Here is a 21,903-nt window from a genome sequence, read left to right on the forward strand (position 1 = left end):
ATTTACATAAGTATTCAGACCCTTGCTAAAAGGGGGATGAAAGATCCCAGAAATGTTCCCAAAAAGCTTATTTCTCTCAAATTTGTTTACATTCCTGTTAATGAGTGTTTCTCCCTTGTCAAGCTAATCCATCCACCTGACAGTTGTGGCATATCAAGAAGCTGATTAAACAGCATGATCATTACACAGGTGCAACTTGTGTTAGAGACAGTAAAAGGCCACTCTAAAATGTGCAGTTTTGTCACAGGACACAATGCCACAGATGTCTCAGGGAGTGTGCAATTGGCATGCTGACACCGGAATATCCTCCGAAGCTCTTCCCGGAGAATTTCACGTTCTTTTCTGTCGTTTTTGGCAGTACGTACAACCGGCCTCATAACCACAGACCAGACCAGCTCATGACCTCCACATCTGGCTTCTTCACCTGTGGGATTGTCTGAGACCAGCCACCCGGACAGCTGATGAAACTGTGGGTTTGCACTACCTACTAATTTCTGCACAGACTGTCAGAAACAGTCTCAGTGAAGCTCATCTGCGTGCTCGTCCTCACCAGGGTCTTTACCTGACTGCAGTTTGGCGTCGTAACTGACTTCAGTGGACAAATGCTCACCTTCGATGGCCACTGGCACACTGGAGAAGTGTGCTCTTCATGGATATATCCCGGTTTCAACTGTATCAGGCAGATGGCAGACGTTGGTGGCGGGGGGTTATGGTATGTTTTTATTTAAAAAATGTAAAATTGAACCTTTTATTTAATTAGGCAAGTCAGTCAGAACACATTCTTATGGAACTCCCATTCACGGCCGGATGTGATACAGCCTGGAATCGAACCAGGGACTGTAGTGACACCTCTTGCACTGAGATGCAGTGCCTTAGACCACTGCAGGCATAAGCTACGGGCAACAAACACAATTGTATTTTATCAATGGCAATTTGAGTGCACAGAGATACCGTGACGAGATCCTGAGGCCCGTTGACGTGCCATTCATCCGCCGCCATCACCTCATGTTTCAGCAGGATAATGCACGGCCCCATGTCTCAAGGATCTGCATACTCACCAGAAATGTCACCCATTGAGCATGTTTGGGGTGCTCTGGATCGATGTGTACAACAGCGTGTTCCAGCTCCCGGCAATATCCAGCAACTTTGCACAGCCATTGAAGAGGAGTGGGACAACGCTCCACAGGCCACAATCAACAGCCTGATCAACTCTATGTGAAGGGAATGTGTCGCGCTGCATTAGCCAAATGGTGGTCACATCAGATACTGACTGGTTTTCTGAACCACGCCCCTACCTGGCTTTAAAAGGTATATGTGACCAACATATGAAATCCATAGATCCATAGATGTGTGCCTAATGAATGCATTTCATTTGACTGATTTCCTGATTTGAACTGTAACTCTGTAAAATATTTTAAATTGTTGGATGTTGCATTTATATTTTCCTTCAGTGTAGCATGGTATTCTATTTGTCTATTTGCACATTTCTAAGGATTTGGCTGTCTAACCAGACACTGACATGCACAGCTCTCTGGGTGAGGTTCTGTCTTCAAGTCTCCAGTGGGTGTTGAAGTCCCTTCCATCTATGTAATGTATTGCAGGTTATTGACACGTGAAGTCAGGTGGCAGGAGGGGTGGCGTACACTCCATCCTGGATATGACAGAGTTTGCCTCAACCCATGGGTCCAGCAGGCAGATGTGTAACTACAGGCAGATGTGAGATGCATGAGGATGGCACTATTCTCATACCACTCTGTAGTATGACCAATTCAAAGCTTCCTCCAGGAGGAATATGGATTCCTCCTGGATAACAATGTGCACACTTTATTCTTCTACTGTCATGCACAGCCGATACATATACTGTCCCTATCAGCATTTTGTTGAGTGGTGCTGGGACTACCTTGCCAAACATGTTAGTCATCATACCTGCCTGTACAACCTGGTCTGAGTGCATTTCGTATTAATATGTGGATGTCCAGCAACCATTTCGTATGATGCTACGAATTACAATTCATATATGTTAGGAATTAGCAAACATTCAATATTTTACAAATTTGCAAAACGTACACAGATTTGATGGATTTTCTAAATGTACAATATGTTGATATGAAACGAATTCTAGCTAGGTGGCTAACATTAGCTAGCTCGCTAACGTTAGCGAGGGTTAGGGGTTAAGTTTAGGAATTAGGTTAAAGCATGAAGGGTTAGCTAAAAGGGTTAAGGTTAGGGTTAGCTAACATGCTAAGTAGTTACAAAGTAGCTAAAAAAAAGTAATTAGTTGAAAAGTTGCAAATTAATAAAAATGCTAAAGTTGTCCTTTAACTTGCAACCTTAGGGTTGCTATACGTTTGTATTAAATTACCACCAATCCACCCTGGCCAACCAACCTTCTTTCATTTTTTGCCTCACGTAACTAATTCAAGCAGTAAAATTTGATTAAAACATAATAATAAACCTTCTGGAACAGCGGGGACTGTGAAGCAACACAAACATTGGCACAGACACATGCATACACACACACACACAATAACATACGCACACGTACACATGGATTTTGTCTTGTAGACATGTGGTAGTAGAGTAGGGGCCAGGGGCCACACACTTAATGTGTTGTGAAATCTGTTGTGAATGTATTGTAATGTTTTTAAAATTGTGTAACTGCTTTTATTTTGCTGGATCCCAGGAAGAGTAGCTGCTGCCTTGGCAGGAACTAATGGGGATCCATAATAAATCGAAATACAAATATGTGTTACCTAACCACACCAAACGGAGTGTCTTGGTTTTACGTACAGAATAGAACGTTAGGCTATATTCATAATACAACACTATCAACAAGGCAGGACCTACAGGCTCTAGTTTTGTCACACGTGGACTACTTTTGAGTCATCTGGTCAGGTGCTGTGCAATAGACACCGGCTGGAATGCGGTTTTAATGAAATCAGCATTCAGGATTAGAACCACCCGTTGTATATGTAGTAACAGTGACTGGTATAATTTAACTCCATCATCTAACATTATTTAACCAGTATTTTTCTCAAACAGTCAAAGTTATATGCAATGTCTTGTTTACCTCTGTGTCTCAGTGTAACGTCTGCTTCAATCTCACACTCTCAAACATGTAGATCCCCTGAACGCAGCTCACTTTCCAGCCCACTTTCCAGGTCACAATCTCAAACACATAGATCCCCTGAACGCAGCTCACTCTCCAGATCCCAATCACCTGAATTCTGATCACCTGTTCACATACCTGTATGTCATCATCACACACTATTTAGTTCAGTTCTTTGCACCCCATCATTGTGAGGTATTGTTTGTTTTGTGACACACTTCTAGTCGGAGCGGTGGTTGTCCCATTATGTAATCCTCCCGTGTATGATGGCCTGCCTCACTAACGACACCTTTTGGCTATTCCCCCCTTACTTTAACCTGTCGGATTTCCTGTTATCAACCTATTGCCTGATCTCCCGGACAACGTTACTAGCCTTTTCCCTGCCTGTACTGTTGTACTGTTTTTGGACCCCTGTGTATGACCTTCTGCCTGCCCCTGGACCCAGCTACCTGCCTCCTCCTGTGGTCATTTACCAACAAACACCTGCTGCGCCTTGCGCTTGAAACCAGCTCTCTGTTTCCCCTCGTGTTCATTACACTCAGGAGAGTTTCCCGAACCATGTCTGCAGCATGGATGCCGCTGTGTTCTAGTAAAGGAGGTCCGACCTGATTCCCAATGTTAAAATGTGGTTCTGGATGGGGTGTTTTAAAATGCCAACCCTCTGTTCACCGCCAGGGAAAATCTTTTTCCCTTGTCGAGTTTAAAACAGCCAAGTAAATGGTATACATTCATATTGTGTACTGTTAATGCTAAAATACAGCATTGTATTTAAAAACCGGATCAGTATATCGAAACTTTACATCGTTATTGTTTGTATTTCAAATTGATGTTTGGCATTCTCTTGGAACAGAGATTTGAACTGGCCACTCCCCTTATAGTCTCGCTGTAACGTCCGTTCCTGTCAGCTGATTTGTGGTTTATGTACGTTCTGTTCGTGCACTTCAGACCACAGGTATTGTTTACGTTGAGTCTTTATTGGACAGTCAGTTTTTTCATCACAGTTCATTTGTCAATTTTGTCTATCTATAAAGCACTTTGATATTATTTTCTCGTCATAATTAGCATTTAGCAAATTTGAGGAATAGAACCCTTACATTGTTTGCACCCTACTCAATTGTCTCTTGTTGCCTGCTTGGTCATCCCTAACAATCAACATTACACGTCAGCTTGATGTATTTAGCTAGCTACAGTATCATTCCCCTTTCATCTGTGGTATCATAGCTAGCCTGGTTCTCTAGCATGATCAAATAATGTTCTTTAACCAAAATTAGCTCGATAGCTGATACTAGCTATCTACTTAGCTACTGTTGTAAGGATTGTCACTTGAGGTTATTGTTTGTTCGGGGGGCAAGGTAGGTCATGCCTACCAGAGACAAGTTTTATGTCTCCTTTTGTTTGTAAGTTGGTCTCATCTGTCGGGGAAGTCTACACCAATACAAAGGACTTATGTAAAAGTCATACGCTTCGCTTAAACCCTTAAACATTTAAAGAAATAAACTTCGAAACAACTGTTCTTTTGCGTTGGTTGTATTACCAAAATAAATGATCACACAAATAATAAATTTTTTGAGACACAGTCTCAAAATAATACAAAAAAAAGGTTCACTTGTAAATGTCCCGTACCTCGGGCTTAAAAAAATTGTCCAGCCTGGTAAATGGTTGAGTGAACCCCAAGTGACCTCAGTCACTCAATTGTCCTCAATAAACAGTGTGTAAAACAAGTACCATACCAAACTCAGCACCATAAACGCTCCTGGCCACACTACAATACACATTATTTGGATTCACAATAGGCCTACTGTAACATTAAATTGGTAAAAACCCACACGATACAGTGTAAATCACAAGGAAAACAAATGAAATACCCTATGGTAAAAGTTGTCAGTCAGTTGAGTCTGTCACTAGAACTCCAGTTGAGAAAAACAGCAGAGAACAACGGAGACTTGGCTTTGAATGGTAATCCTATGAATTGTTATTGGATCCGGTCATAGCATGCCGAGTCCGGAGTAACCTTTTGCGGCTGTAGCATCATGTCCAAGGGTCCTCGGAGGGGACGACTCAGGTTGAGCTCTCCAGTGGACTCTTGCACAGCAAGAATTCAGAACTCGTGAAGGTGCTTGTCCCAGTGTTTGTGCTGGGTCCCTACAACCATCATCTTCAAGGTTCGATTTACCGTCTCATTGAGGTTGGTCTGTGGGTGATAGGCCGTGGTCAACTTCTGTTTCAGGAATTGGAAAACATGGTCAGACAGGATGTGATTAGGCGCTCCCCAGCGTGTCAGGATCTCTTTCGTGAGGATGTTAGAGATTGTCCTCGCTGTGGCCCGGTGAAGGACAAAAAGATCCACCCACTTGGAAAAGTAAACAACAAAAACAAGCATGTACACATTCTGATTCGAGCTTCTAGGAAATGGACCCATCAAATCTTCTCCTTAACATTTACAAAGGCAGGGTAAACACTGTTTGCTGCAACTTCTTCTGTCTTCTGTCCTTCTGTTTTGTACATTTGACAAACCTGACAGTTTCGGATGTGTGACTTTATATCCAGGCTCTGATTTGGCCAGTACAATAGTGTTTGCAACCACTTGTAGGTTTTGAACTTGCTGAAATGACCAGCTAACGGGTTTTCATGGAAATGTTGCAGCATGTTCTCCATCTTCCAGGATAGTCTGGTACAGAGCCTGTACTTCTGGATCATCCTTTTGGGCCTTCCACATGGCCTCATCAGAGATGGGGAAGTCAGTTTTAGGTGAGCTCTGTCAATCTGGACACCACTGAAGTACATGAAATCAATTCCCAACATGACAGGAAAAGCAAGGGTCTTGGAAGGTAGAATAACAGAAGGAATCCCATAGGAGTGGTTAAACAGGCGGCACTTAACTTCACTCCATCCGTGTGGTCATTTAGCCTCACCATCAGCCAGATACAATGGACCTTCTGTCCAAGGCTTCATGTTGTCTTGTGGACCGTTCTCACCTCCTTCCATAGCTTCTCATTGATGACCCGGTGTCCACGATGGCTCTTTCTGTCCAAGGGCCTATGGACAGGGGTAACACCAACTGGTGTGGTACTCCCACATTAATAAACAATTTAGTAGTCATTAGTAAAGTATTTTTGCAGTACCTAATCTAATACTTTTTTTCTTATTGTGACCAGTGTAATTTTAACCTTTGTTTAACTAGGCAAGTTAGTTAAGAACAAATTCTTATTTTACCACCCCAGCCAAACCTTCCCCTAACCTATGGGACTCCCGATCACAGCCGGTTGTTATACAGCCCAGGATCAAACCAGGGTCTGTAGTGACGCCTCTAGCACTTAGATGCAATGCCTTAGACTGCTGCGCCACTCGGGAGCCCGCATGCACATATGCTGCAGCAATGGTGCCTTCTTCAGTGTTGGAAGTAAACGCTCATCTGCTCCAACAAATACCTTTATTGGTTAAAAACATTTTGATCGCACATAGATCAACATCAGAAGCCTGTATTGTCAACCAACAATGAGTGTGTACCTCACCGTTACATGGATTTTTGTAACCCATACCCCATGAAAAGTGATGTGTGTTACAACTAATACGCCTGTTTAACCATGTTCAATGTTCTTCTCTATGTCTCCCTCAGGTGGTGGCCCAGGCAGTGTTGTTCATGTGTATGAACACGGCTGGGATCTTCATCAGCTACCTGTCGGACCGTGCCCAGCGCCAGGCCTTCCTGGAGACCAGGAGGTGCATCGAGGCCAGGCTCCGTCTGGAGACAGAGAACCAGAGACAGGTAAGACCATTGGTCTTCGTCCACCGAAAGGATTATGTATGTAACAAAGGTTCTCTGAAGAAACAAGTGACTGAAAGAAAACAGTCACTGTAAGACATGTAACCATACAGTCTTAGAAGAAAAGGTGCTATCTAGAACCTTAAAAGGTTCTTCGGCTGTCCCCATAGGAGAACCTTTTGAAGAAACCTTTTTGGTTCCAGGTAGAATCCTTTTGGGTTAACCTATGGTTAACCAGCCGAATAAGTATAGTTTTTGTCTTAATCTGTTGTCGTCTAGTACTGTCTTTTTGCTAGCTAGGGAAATCTATTTTAGGTGCTGCCTGCCTTCCAAGTAGTCTACTTGGTGGGTGAACTGCTGACTGCTATTATCTCGTAGATGATTGTTGACACATTAACCAGGATTAAGGGGCAGGGCAATTTACGACTGTTGTTGTCTTCGTAATCCGTGGCTGTATTGGAGGGGGAGTGGTTTATCCTCTCTTAGGCAATCAGCAATTAGTACTGGGGGGTGTGCTCTTCACCTCTGCAAGGCCATTAGCAATTAGTGTTAGTTCTTCATTCTTCCCTGTTTTCTCAGCGACAGTCTCGTCGCAAAACTAAAACTGTCGCCAAAACAAATACGGTTCTGTGGAGTTGTTCTCCAGGACACCTGGAGTGCCTCGACTTCAAGATGGCCGTATTTCTTCATTACACAAAGGAATAACCTCAACCTATTTCTCAGGACTGTTGACATCTAGTGGAAGCCGTAGGAACTGCACGCAATTTGCTTAGAAATCTGGTGTCCCAATGAAATCTCATTGAAAAGACAGTGACCTCAAAAAAAAGAAATCTGAATGGTTTGTCCTCGGGGTTTCGCCTGCCAAATAAGTTCTGTTATACTCACATACATGATTCAAACAGCTTTAGAAACTTCAGAGTGTTTTCTATCCACATCTACTAATAATATGCATATCTTATCTCCTGGGGATGAGTAACTGGCAGTTGAATTTGGGTATGCTTTTCATCCAAACGTGAAAATGCTGCCCCCTACCCTAGGGAAGTTAAGATGGGGAGAAGTCTGTCCATAATAAAGCGCTGCTCTGCCTTCTTAACACTATCAACAAGGCAGGTCCTACATACCCTAGTTTGGTCGCACCTAGACTACTGTTCAGTCGTGTGGTCAGGTGCCAAAAAGAGGGACTTAGGAAAACTACAATTGTCTCAGAACAGGGCAGCACGGCTGGCCCTTAAATGTACACCGGGAACTAACATTAATGATATGCATGTCAATCTCTCATGGCTCAAAGTGGAAGAAAGATAGACTTCATCACTATTTGTTTTTGACAAGCTGAATTTTACTGAGCTGTCTGTTTAAAACTACTCGGACACCCATGCATACTCCACAAGACATGCCACCAAAGGTCTCTTCACAATCCAGACTATGGGAGGAGCACAGTAGTCATGGAATAGTAGTCATAGAATAGAGTTCCATGACTACATGGAACTACATGGAGATTTTAAAAAAACATGTAAAAAATACACCTTATGGAACAGCGGGGTCTGTGAAGAGATACACACAAAGGTACAGACACACGCATATGCACACAAGCGATAGCACACCCTAAAATTACATTCCCAAATCTAACTGCCCGTAGCTCAGGACCTGAAGCAAGGATATGCATATTCTTGATACCATTTGAAAATAAACACTTTGAAGTTTGAGGAAATGTGAAATGAATGATGTAGTAGAACATTACACAATAGATCTGGTAAAAGATAATACAAAGAAAAAAACATACGTTTTCTATTTTTATTTTTGTTGCATCATCTTTGACATGAAAAAGAAAAGCCACACATTCAGCTAGGAAGCTGCTGTGGTTTACAGGGTGTCCACAAGAGGGCAACAGTGTATGTGCAAAGTTTCAGACTGATAACTTCAAGAATGAGCAAGCTACATGACATTTAGTATGAAGTCACCCAGGTGTCCCTCACGATTTGCCCAAATGTACCCAAGTGGCCTCCCAAGTTTCCGAATTGGTAAATTGATACATTTTCAAGAACATAACTATAGAAAACAATCAAAAATGCTATGGTAATAAAAAATAAGTGTACACACTCCCAGGAATGTCCTACATGATGGATCATTAGCTTCCCTACATAAAATGTACTAACAGGAGACGTGACAAGAATGCTGAACCAATATCTCCAAACACAGAAGTGAAATATTTAAGATAAGGGCCAAGTTAGCAGCCAACACTGATCTAACGTCATGAGAGAACACACCACAAACCACACACAAAGTTTAAAAAAAAATGTACACACTATTTACAATTACAGAATTTAGAACACCCTCTACACAAGATTGTGCTGTTGGTCCCAAATCCCACGTTTCTTTCTGCTGTAAAGCACTTACCGTCCTCTACTTGTAGGCTGGCTGGGTATGCACACCTCTAGATGGCCGTGCAGGGGTTTGTTGTGGAGCCAGAGAGAGCAGCAGTCAGACTAAGTGGGGGATGGAGGACTTGAATGTGATCTCTTTGAAGTCAGTATTTACCACTATTGAAGATATATTTTTTTCAATCAGTAAGAACTCAGGTTTATTACTTACTTTATTGGACCATTATTTTAGCAATACATCAAATAAACACATCTATAAACGTATATTATATAGAGTAGGGGGAACACTGTGGTGAAGTGTGTGTGTGTGTACCAATTTCTTTAAATTAACCTTTATTAAACAGAGTCAAGTCAGTACAAATTCTTATTTACAATGAAGCCTACCCCAGTCAAACCCGGGTGATGCTGGGCCAATTGTACGCCGCCCTATGGGACTCCCATTCACGGCCTGATGTGTTGCAGCCTGGATCCGAACCAGGTGCTGCAGTGTGTTAGATCACTGCGCCACTCAGGAGCCCAATGTGTATTGTATGTTGACTTTGACATGTTGTGGTGTTCGAGTGATTTGTTTGCTATTCATACACATATTTCATTAGGGATTATATATATATATAAACTCATCAAAAAATTAAATGTCCCTTTTTCAGGACCCTGTCTTTCAAAGATAATTAGTCAAAATCCAAATACCTTCACAGATCTTCATTGTAAAGGGTTTAAACACTGTTTCCCATTATTAATTAATGAACATGCACCTGTGGAACAGCTTACAGACGGTAGGCAATTAAGGTCAGTTATGAAAACGTAGGACACTAAAGAGGCCTTTCTACTGACTCTGAAAAACACCAAAAGAAAGATGCCCAGGGTCCCTGCTCATCTGCGTGAATGTGCCTTAAGCATCCTGCAAGGAGGCATGAGGACTGCAGATGTGTCCAGGGCAATACATTGCAATGTCCGTACTGTGAGACGCCTAAGACAGCGCTTCAGGGAGACAGGACGGAAAGCTGATCTTCCTCGCAGTGGCAGACCACGTGTAACAACACCTGCACAGGATGATCGGTACATCCGAACATCACACCTGCGGGACAGGTACAGGATGGCAACAACAACTGCCCGAGCTACACCAGGAATGCACAATCCCTCCATCAGTGCTCAGACTGTCTGCAATAGGCTGAGAGAGGCTGGACTGAGGGCTTGTAGGCCTGTTGAAAGGCAGGTCCTCACCAGACATCACCGGCAACAACATCGCCTATGGGCACAAACCCACCGTCGCTGGACCAGACAGGACTGGCAAAAAGTGCTCTTCACTGACGAGTCGCAGTTTTGTCTCACCAGGGGTGATGGTCGGATTCGCGTTTATCGTCGAAGGAATGAGCGTTACACCGAGGCCTGTACTCTGGAGCGGGATCGATTTGGAGGTGGAGGGTCCGTCATGGTCTGGGGCGGTGTGTCACAGCATCATCGGACTGAGCTTGTTGTCATTGCAGGCAATCTCAACTCTGTGCAATACAGGGAAGTCATCCTCCTCCCTCATGTGGTACCCTTCCTGCAGGCTCATCCTGACATGACCCTCCAGCATGACAATGCCACCAGCCATACTGCTCGTTCTGTGTGTGATTTCCTGCAAGACAGGAAATGTCAGTGTTCTGCCATGGCCAGCGAAGAGCCCGGATCTCAATCCCATTGAGCACATCTGGGACCTGTTGGATCGGAGGGTGAGGGCTAGGGCCATCCCCCCCAGAAATTTCCGGGAACTTGCAGGTGCCTTGGTGGAAGAGTGGGGTAACATCTCACAGCAAGAACTGGCAAATCTGGTGCAGTCCATGAGGATGAGATGCACTGCAGTACTTAATGCAGCTGGTGGCCACACCAGATACTGACTGTTACTTTTGATTTTGACCCCCCCTTTGTTCAGGGACACATTATTCCAATTATGTTAGTCACATGTCTGTGGAACTTGTTCAGTTTATGTCTCAGTTGTTGAATCTTGTTATGTTCATACAAATATTTAAATATGTTAAGTTTGCTGAAAATAAACGCAGTTGACAGTGAGAGGACAATTATTTTTTTGCTGAGTTTACATGTACTGTATATATATAACAATCAAAGTAAATATTTAAAAAATCTCTCAATTGAATTCTATGAATACTATGAGTCCGTGACACTTTCCCGGTATATTTCTGCTGGAATATCATCAAAAATCTGTATACCTGGACTTTGATTTACCTTTTCCAGTATTAGTAGCCATATTGTAAGTTCATCATTTGCAATGTTTTCATAACAGATATGCCTAACACGTTGCGACATGTTCTTGCATAGATTTCCAATGGTCACTCGAAAGCTCAAATGTTTTTCTTTACACAAAGGGTTTCCACATACTCACGTAAAGCACACCTCATTGGCTATCTAGCTAGCTAGGTTTCAAAACGATAGGTTGTCATTATACAAAGATACAGTCAATCAAGTGAGCACCGCCCGTCTCATCGGCACGCAATGATGTTGTGTCTTCCTGGTTAAAGTGGCTTTCCAGTGGATATACTGAATGCAGAATGATATAGCAAAGGCTGGTTACTTTTTAGAGTGTCTGAGGAGTAAATACAAACCTAATTTTACTGGTTGAAATAACATTTAGCATTCGATTTTCACAGATTTCTTTCTTGGCAAGTTGAACGAGCGGATATAAAATAATCGATCGTGCATAATATATGGACCTTTTTAGGATATGAAAAATGATTTTATCAAAGAAAACTACACTACATTTTATCTCTGGGACCCTTAGGATGATAAATCAGAGAAAGATTTCAGAATGCATGTAAATGATTTACCTTCAGATGTGAATGTATCAAACCTGTCGCAGTGATAAAAGTGTTTTGTTGTTGTGCACTCTCCTCAAACAATAGCATGGTATTATTTCACTGTAATAACTACTGTAAATTGGACAATGCAGTTATATTAACAAAAATTTAAGGTTTCTTAAGACACTTCTATGTACCGGGAAATTGGTTCTTGTTTACAACGACATTCTAGTCACATTATGCATATTGAGCAACAACTGTCCCGTAGACGGGACACCGATCCATAAGAAGCTGTTTTATATGTAATGTAGCTGCCTTAATGTGTTTGGACCCCAGGAAGAGTAGCTGATTCCAAATACAAGTCACTGCTTGGTATGGCAACTGTTTGGCATCCGACCGCAAGGCGCTACAGATGGTAGTGCGTACGGAAAAGCACATCACTGGGTCCAGCTCCTGCCATCCAGGACCTCTATACCAGGCAGTCAGAGGAAGGCCCTAAAAATTGTCAAAGACTCCAGCCACCCAAGTCAAAGACTGTTCTCTCTGCTACCGCACAGCAAGCGGTACCGATGCACTAAGTCTGGAACCAACAGGAGGACCCTAAACAGCTTCTACCCAGAAACTATGCCTGCTCAATAGTTAAATACACTGAACAAAAATATAAATACAATATGTAAAGTGTTGGTTTCATGAGTTGAAATAAAAGATCACAGAAATGTTCAATACGCACAAAAAAACATATTTCTCTCAAATATTGTGCATAAATTTGTTTACATCCCTTTTAGCATGCATTTCTTCATTGCCAAAATAATCCATCCACCTGACAGGAGTGGGATATCAAGCAGCTGATTAAACATAATGATCATTGCACAGGTGTACCTTGTGCTGGGGACATATAAAAATACACTCTAAAATGTCTCACAACACCTTAAATTGTCGCACAACACAATGCCACAGATGTCTCAAGTGTTGAGGGAGCATGCAGTTGGCATGCGGACTGCGGGAATGTCCACCAGAGCTGTTGCCAGAGAATTGAATGTTAATTTCTCTACCATAAGCCGCCGCAGACAACGTGTAGCCCGCAAGCCCAGGACCTCCACATCTGGCTTCTTCACCTGCGGAGTCGTCTGAGACCAGCCACCGGGACAGCTGATGAAACTGTGGGTTTGCACAACTAGGGCTGTGGCGGTCATGATATTCTGTCAGCCGGTGATTGTCAAGCAAATAACTGCCGGTCTCACGTTAATTGACTGTTAATTAACATAAACACATTTAGCATCTCCTGGCTTCCTACAAGCCACTGATGCAGACCTTTGGAACATCTACATTTTAAAAAGTCGAATAAATCCATGTAATACAGCCCACACCATCACAATAAATCCATTATTTATTTTAGACAGGTCTAAAGAAACATGATATAAAGAAAATGTTGTCTATTTCAGAATAGCATGCTCTGAGTTGTCCTTATGTTAGCCCTGATCTAGCTATTCCATATAGCAGTGGGCTACACTAGTTCATTTAGCAGCTTAGAATTCGGGGCATTATTTTATAGTATGAATAATCGAATTGAACAAAGCTGAATAAAATAGAAAGAATATTTTCTCTAAATGACTTGAGGGAATGCGCACATGTGTGCTGTGTTGTGCTGTGCTGTGCTGTGTTGAGCAGTTAACAAAGAAACAGGTACTCCTATATGCTTAATTTAGTTAGTTATGTAACTTTAGTTGTGATACATTTTGGGCTATATGTTTTGATGTTTATACATTCTAAGGCTGCGTGATGCGACACTAATGATGATTTGGAAAAAGTTGCATGAAAGGCGTGAGCTCTGTTCGTTTTTTGTTCATGCTGTACACACTACATCAGCCTCTCATTCACAATTTGACAATCACTTGATAATGCCTCAAATTTCCCGTCTGTATCCCCTTTGTGTGACCTTAATGCCACCTTAAAAAATCAATTTTGTTTGCTGAAAATAAACGCAATTGACAGTGAGAGGACGTTTCATTTTTTGCTGAATTTATCAAAAACAAGATTAAATCAAGAATAGACTAATAGGTGACAATATTAGCCTATCACTTGTGAATCAAATTAAATGAATTAGCCTATGATATTAGTTCGATGTATGTAATGAATCTCTATTGAACAACAACAAAAAATCAGGAAATTCTGCAGTCCTTTTGACAGTAAAATATAGCAACTATAGTCTAATTATCAACCCAAAATGTATGTCAATCACTGGTTAAGGTTGCACCTCAAAATATTTTGAGTCATGCATTCCTGATTGGATGTGTTAGATGAAACCACTTAATTATTGAGTACCTCAGTCCTCTATTTATTGCACTTAATTAAGCACTATGAATAACTTAATACGATGATTACTCATGATTTGGGTCCGACCAAATCACCTTACCAAATCATGCACTAGTGCCACAAACTGTAAAAGTTAGTGGCACCAGTGAGATCAGGGGACGATGTTAGTCTGAAGCGCTGTGGGAATTAACACTTAGGGTAAGGGTTGATACAGAGCAACACATACGACAGGCACTATTTGCAATATTGCCTAAGTCGTTAGCTTGGCTTTTATAATGCGCCTACAGTTATAGTGGTGTGTTGCATCTCCAGTGGTGTTTTTACATATTGTATTTGTTTTAAACATGAGCTGGTTAAAAAAAAGATGAGGACCATGTCTCACCAGTCACTGGTACAGAAATGGTTGAGAAATGCTGTATTGTACTACCAATGTTATGTGTCAACACTACTGCCTGTGTCTAAGTAGGGGGTGTATGTGTGGGTGTGGGTTTTTGTTGTCAATGTTTATATGACCCCCTTACAAATAGGCCCATTTTTACCAGATTCTTTCCTGCTTACAACTTTTACGCCTACCGTGCGCATGCCGGCATGCCGGGGACGAGTGGTTGTGGTGGTCTTAAGATGAATGCACTAACTTGAAATCGCTCTGGATAAAAGTGTCTGCTAAACGAATCAAATGTAAACTGGAGACCATTCGGACTGTCGGATAGGAGCCAAAGAGAATTAGTCCATTGGAGAACAGTCAGGGTAGAGAGAGCACCAGAGACAGGTAAGATCACTGAAACCATTAAGGATAGAGATAGAGCCAGAGACAGGGAAGACCATGAGAATGTTGTCTAGATACTAGACAAGCAGGAAATGAGAACCAGATAAACAGGGAACTATAACCTGACAGGCTGGGAAACCAGAGGCAGAGACTGGAGAGTGCAGATAGATTCATCTGGAACGATTAGAGAGCTGTTGATAACTACGAACTTGGAACGCAATCACTTATAGTTCAGTACTTAAATTGTGACAGGGTCATACCAGAAAACTGGAATGTATGCTTCCCTGCTCTGTAAGCCCCTACTTACATAGTATGATATAATACAGCACATACAAGGGGATAGACAAGTAGCTCTCTAATGATCCATGTCTACACACCCACTGTGGTAAATCAGTTACCAAGATATATACACATTCACTCACATATGCATGCATGCATGCATGCATGCACACACGCACACACACATTCGCTCACATTATGCATAAACACAGGCACACACATATACACACATATTCCGATTATTGTTTACTGTACAGATAGTGGATCCATCATTTCTTGGTCAGAGATAGCCGCAGAAAGCTTTTAAGGCATAGTATTTCCTGGAACTACGCTGCCCAAGATAAACCACTGGATCTTTTAATAGAGCAAAACAAAGCCATCCTTGGAAGCAACCACAGATAACGTGAACAAATAAGTGTCTCTTCTGTGTGAATGTACTCTTAAGGACACAAGGGCTAGCAATGTGCCTGCCCTGCCCACCTGACGATCTCTACTTTTCAGTCATCCATTTCCTGTGTTTGAGGGTTGCAAAATCCATTTGTCACTTATTAAATCTCGCTGGATTGATTGGTCTCCTTTTACTCTGGCGACTCTTTCCCACTCTTGCTTGTGACATTCGTTTTTACCATTAACATAGCAACCGTGGAAACTAAATCAAATCAATTGAATTTGTCACTTTCGCCAAATACAAAAGGTGTAGACTTTACAGTGAAATGCTTACTTATAAGCCTATTTACAACAATGCAGAGTTAAAAAGTAAGAAATGTGCAAATAAAAACAAGGAAAAAATAACACAGTAATATCCAATTGAGGTGTCTTTTGAGTCGTGACCCACCATAAGAGTTGAGTGGTAAGCACACAAAAAAACACACAAAATGTCAACCCGCTACCCACCTGGACCTTTGCCGTGACCCACAGTTTCAGAACCACTGGTCTAGACAGCTAGGCATTTTAGCAATGAACCATTGCTAATGTTTGGTCCACTGCATCTGCAATGCTCCAGGGTTTGGGGAAAGGGGGTGGGTTGGAGAAGTAAGCTCCGCGTGCTCTAGTGGACATCATCTCTAATTTTGCCACTGAAAGCCAAGTCACCATCCCCCTCACTCTCTTTACTTTCTAACTATAGCAACCTCCCTCTCACTGTCTGTCTCTCTCCCACTTCCACTGTCTCATCCACCACAGCCATCTTTCCGTACGTCCTCTCCCTCACTGTTCCTCTCTATCTCTCCCTCTGTCTCTCTTTGTCTTCTCTACACTTTAAAGGGGTTACCATGAATTTGACAGTAATTTACAGGCAGCTCAGTGGCAAGTAAACCTCCTGTAATATACAGTACCAGTAAAAAGTGTGGACACACCTACTCATTCAAGGGTTTTTCTTTATTTGTAATATTTTCTACATTGTGGAATAATAGTTAAGACATCAACACTATGAAATAACACATATGGAATCATGTAGTAACCAAAAAAGTGGTAAACAAATCAAAATATATATATTTTTTGAGATTCTTCAAAGTTGCCACCCTTTGCCTTGATGACAACTTTGCACACTCTGGCATTCTCTCAAACAGCTTCACCTGGAATGCTTTTACAACAGTCTTGAAGGAGTTCCCACATATGCTGAGCATTTGTTGGCTGCTTTTCATTCACTCTGTGGTCCAACTCATTCCAAACCATCTCAACTGGGTTTAGGTCGGGTGATTTGTGGAGGCCAGGTCATCTGATGCAGCAATCCATCACTCTCCTTCTTGGCCAAATGGCCCTTACACAGCCTGGAGGTATGTTTTGGGTCATTGTCCTGTTGGAAAACAAATGATAGTCCCACTAAGCGCAAACCAGATGGGATGGCGTATCGCTGCAGAATGCTGTGGTAGCCATGCTGGTTAAGTGTGCCTTGAATTCTAAATATATCACAGACAGTGTCACCAGCAAAGCACCCCCACACCATCACACTTCCTCCTCCATGCTTCACGGTGGGAAACACACATGTGGAGATCATCCGTTCACCTACTATGCGTCTCACAAAGACAGCGGTTGGAACCAAAAATCTCTCATTTGGACTCATCAGAGCAAAGGACAGATTTCCACCGATCTAATGTCCATTGCTCGTGTTTCTTGGCCCAGGCAAGTCTCTTCTTCTTGTTGGTGTCTTTTAGTAGTGGTTTCTTTGTAGCAATTTGACCATGCAGTCTGAGTTTTTTGACACAAAGATCAACTTTACTAGTTGATCTAGTCCCATCTTAATTACTGTCGTACTGTAATATGATCAGGTGCAGCAAAGAAAGACCTAGAAATGATGCAGCTGGCTCAAAACAAAGCAGCACACCTTTCCCTTAACTGCACACACAGAAGTAACATCAGCAACATGCATGACTGTCTTTCATGGTTGAGGTTTGAGGAGTAATGTACTTCTTCTCTTGTAATCTTTTTAAGAAACATTCGTGTGTTGAAAATGCCAAACCACTTGTATAATCTATTTGCATTACATTTAAAAACGGACAAGCTAAGATTTAAAGTTGGCCTTTTCTACAGAAACAGACCGTGCCTTTCTCTAAGCAATAGGAAGCAGATTATTCAATCAACCTTTTTATCTGTGCTTGATTATGGTCATATTATTTGTCAAAGTGCAGCTGCTACTACTCTTGGTGGCCTTCGTTTTGTTACAGGTGACAGTTTTGACACTCATCACTGCAACCTGTATCAAAAGGTTGGCTGGACTTTGCTAAAGACCCATTGATTTCTACACAGGGCCTGACTTCATTCCATCTTATCTAACTTTTCTGTTAAAGTAGAGACACCTGAGTTGCCTAACACCTTCACAGGATTGGTTAACTCTTGAGGTTCCTAGAGCAGCAGCGCCTCTTCAACCTCAGGAGGCTGAAGAAATTCGGCTTGTCACCAAAAGCACTCACAAACTTCTACAGATGCACAATCGAGAGCATCCTGTCGGGCTGTATCACCGCCTGAGACATCAGGGATTGCAACGTGCTCTGCTTCACGGAAACATGGCTAACTCAAGAGACGCTAACGGAGTCGGTGCAGCCAGCTGGTTTCTTCATGCATCGCGCCGACAGAAACAAACATCTTTCTGGTAAGAAAAGGGGCGGGGGGGTATGCCTTATGATTAACGAGACGTGGTGTGATCATCATAACAACACACAGGAACTCAAGTCATTCTGTTCACCTGATCTAGAACTCCTCACAATCAAATGTCGACCGCATTATCTACCAAGGGAATTCTCTTCAATCATAATCACAGCCGTATATATTCCCCCCCAAGCAGACACATCGATGGCCCTGAACGAACTTTATCTGACTCTTTGTAAACTGGAAACCACACACCCTGAGGCTGCATTCATCGTAGCTGGGGATTTTAACAAGGCTAATCTAAAAACAAAACTCCCTAAATTCTATCAGCATATCGATTGTGCTACCAGGGCTGGAAAAACCCTAGAAAAACCCTAGACCCTCCCCCGCCCCCCTTTCGGAAAAGCTGACCACGACTCCATTTTGTTGATTCCAGCCTACAAACAGAAACTAAAACAACAAGCTCCCGCGCTCAGGTCTGTTCAACGCTGGTCCGACCAATCTGAATCCACGCTTCAAGACTGCTTCGATCACGCGGATTGGAATATGTTCCGCATTGCGTCCAACAACAATATTGACGAATATGCTGATTCGGTGAGCGAGTTCATTAGGAAGTGCATTGACGATGTCGTACCCACAGCAACGATTAAAACATTCCCAAACCAGAAACCGTGGATTGACGGCAGCATTCGCGTGAAACTGAAAGCGCGAACCACTGCTTTTAACCAGGGCAAGGTGACCGGAAGCATGACCGAATACAAACAGTGTAGCTATTCTCTCCGCAAGGCAATCAAACAGGCTAAGTCCCAGTACAGAGACAAAATCGAGTCGCAATTCAACAGCTCAGACACAAGAGGTATGTGGCAGGGTCTACAGTCAATCACGGATTACAAAAAGAAAACCAGCCCCGTCGCGGACCAGGATGTCTTGCTCCCAGACAGGCTAAACAACTTTTTTGCCCGCTTTGAGGACAATACAGTGCCACTGACACGGCTCCCTACCAAAACCTGCGGGCTCTCCTTCACTGCAGCTGAGGTGAATAAAACATTTAAACGTGTTAACCCTCGCAAGGCTGCAGGCCCAGACGGCATTCCCAGCCGCGTCCTCAGAGCATGCGCAGACCAGCTGGCTGGTGTGTTTACGGACATATTCAATCAATCCTTATCCCAGTCTGCTGTTCCCACATGCTTCAAGAGGGCCACCATTGTTCCTGTTACCAAGAAAGCTAAGGTAACTGAGCTAAACGACTACCGCCCCGTAGCACTCACTTCCGTCATCATTTACATTTAACATTACATTTAAGTCATTTAGCAGACGCTCTTATCCAGAGCGACTTACAAATTGGTGCATTCATCTTATGATATCCAGTGGAACAGCCACTTTACAATAGTGCATCTAAATCTTTTAAGGGGGGGGGGGGGTGAGAAGGATTACTTTATCCTATCCTAGGTATTCCTTAAAGAGGTGGGGTTTCAGGTGTCTCCGGAAGGTGGTGATTGACTCCGCTGTCCTGGCGTCGTGAGGGAGTTTGTTCCACCATTGGGGGGCCAGAGCAGCGAACAGTTTTGACTGGGCTGAGCGGGAACTGTACTTCCTCAGTGGTAGGGAGGCGAGCAGGCCAGAGGTGGATGAACGCAGTGCCCTTGTTTGGGTGTAGGGCCTGATCAGAGCCTGGAGGTACTGAGGTGCCGTTCCCCTCACAGCTCCGTAGGCAAGCACCATGGTCTTGTAGCGGATGCGAGCTTCAACTGGAAGCCAGTGGAGAGAGCGGAGGAGCGGGGTGACGTGAGAGGACTTGGGAAGGTTGAACACCAGACGGGCTGCGGCGTTCTGGATGAGTTGTAGGGGTTTAATGGCACAGGCAGGGAGCCCAGCCAACAGCGAGTTGCAGTAATCCAGACGGGAGATGACAAGTGCCTGGATTAGGACCTGCGCCGCTTCCTGTGTGAGGCAGGGTCGTACTCTGCGGATGTTGTAGAGCATGAACCTACAGGAACGGGCCACCGCCTTGATGTACTTTGAGAGACTAGTCAAGGACCATATCACCTCCACCCTACCGGACACCCTAGACCCACTCCAATTTGCTTACCGACCCAATAGGTCCACAGACGACGCAATCGCAACCACACTGCACACTGCCCTAACCCATCTGGACAAGAGGAATACCCATGTGAGAATGCTGTTCATCGATTACAGCTCAGCATTTAACACCATAGTACCCTCCAAACTCGTCATCAAGCTCGAGACCCTGGGTCTCGACCCCGCCCTGTGCAACTGGGTCCTGGACTTCCTGACGGGCCGCCCCCAGGTGGTGAGGGTAGGTAACAACATCTCCACCCCGCTGATCCTCAACACTGGGGCCCCACAAGGGTGCGTTCTGAGCCCTCTCCTGTACTCCCTGTTCACCCACGACTGCGTGGCCATGCACGCCTCCAACTCAATCATCAAGTTTGCGGATGACACTACAGTGGTAGGCTTGATTACCAACAACGACGAGACGGCCTACAGGGAGGAGGTGAGGGCCCTCGGAGTGTGGTGTCAGGAAAATAACCTCACACTCAACGTCAACAAAACAAAGGAGATGATTGTGGACTTCAGGAAACAGCAGAGGGAGCACCCCCCTATCCACATCGACGGGTCAGTAGTGGAGAAGGTGGAAAGTTTTAAGTTCCTCGGTGTACACATCACGGACAAACTGAATTGGTCCACCCACACAGACAGCGTTGTGAAGAAGGCGCAGCAGCGCCTCTTCAACCTCAGGAGGCTGAAGAAATTCGGCTTGTCACCAAAAGCACTCACAAACTTCTACAGATGCACAATCGAGAGCATCCTGTCGGGCTGTATCACCGCCTGGTACGGCAACTGCTCCGCCCACAACCGTAAGGCTCTCCAGAGGGTAGTGAGGTCTGCAGAACGCATCACCGGGGGCAAACTACCTGCCCTCCAGGACACCTACACCACCCGATGTCACAGGAAGGCCATAAAGATCATCAAGGACAACAACCACCCAAGCCACTGCCTGTTCACCCCGCTATCATCCAGAAGGCGAGGTCAGTACAGGTGCATCAAAGCAGGGACCGAGAGACTGAAAAACAGCTTCTATCTCAAGGCCATCAGACTGTTAAACAGCCACCACTAACATTTAGCGGCCGCTGCCAACATACTGACTCAACTCCAGCCACTTTAAAAATGGGAATTGATGGAAATTATGTAAAAATGTACCACTAGCCACTTTAAACAATGTCACTTACTATGATGTTACATACCCTACATTACCCATCTCATATGTATATACTGTACTCTATATCCAATCCAAGAATGGCGTAGCAGTCGGATGTGTCTTTGTCCTGTCTTGTCCCGTGTAAATAGTATTCGTATTTTTCGTATACATTTCGTATTTATTTTAATTTCACTTTCCA

General features: G+C 43.5%; 1 protein-coding gene across 3 annotated transcripts in view; it reads left to right on the top strand.

The window, feature by feature from the left end:
* The window catches only part of adcy8 (adenylate cyclase 8 (brain)), a 202,229-nt gene that overhangs the window by 59,489 nt on the left and 120,837 nt on the right, over nt 1-21,903 (top strand). For all 3 annotated transcript variants that reach the window (XM_071362588.1, XM_071362589.1, XM_071362590.1), the window contains exon 2: nt 6,726-6,875. In XM_071362588.1, the coding sequence (XP_071218689.1) occupies nt 6,726-6,875 (150 nt within the window). The remainder of the gene's footprint in view (nt 1-6,725; nt 6,876-21,903) is intronic.

Source organism: Salvelinus alpinus, chromosome 23 (assembly GCF_045679555.1).
Source record: "Salvelinus alpinus chromosome 23, SLU_Salpinus.1, whole genome shotgun sequence".
In the NCBI taxonomy this organism is placed as follows: Eukaryota; Metazoa; Chordata; class Actinopteri; order Salmoniformes; family Salmonidae; genus Salvelinus; species Salvelinus alpinus.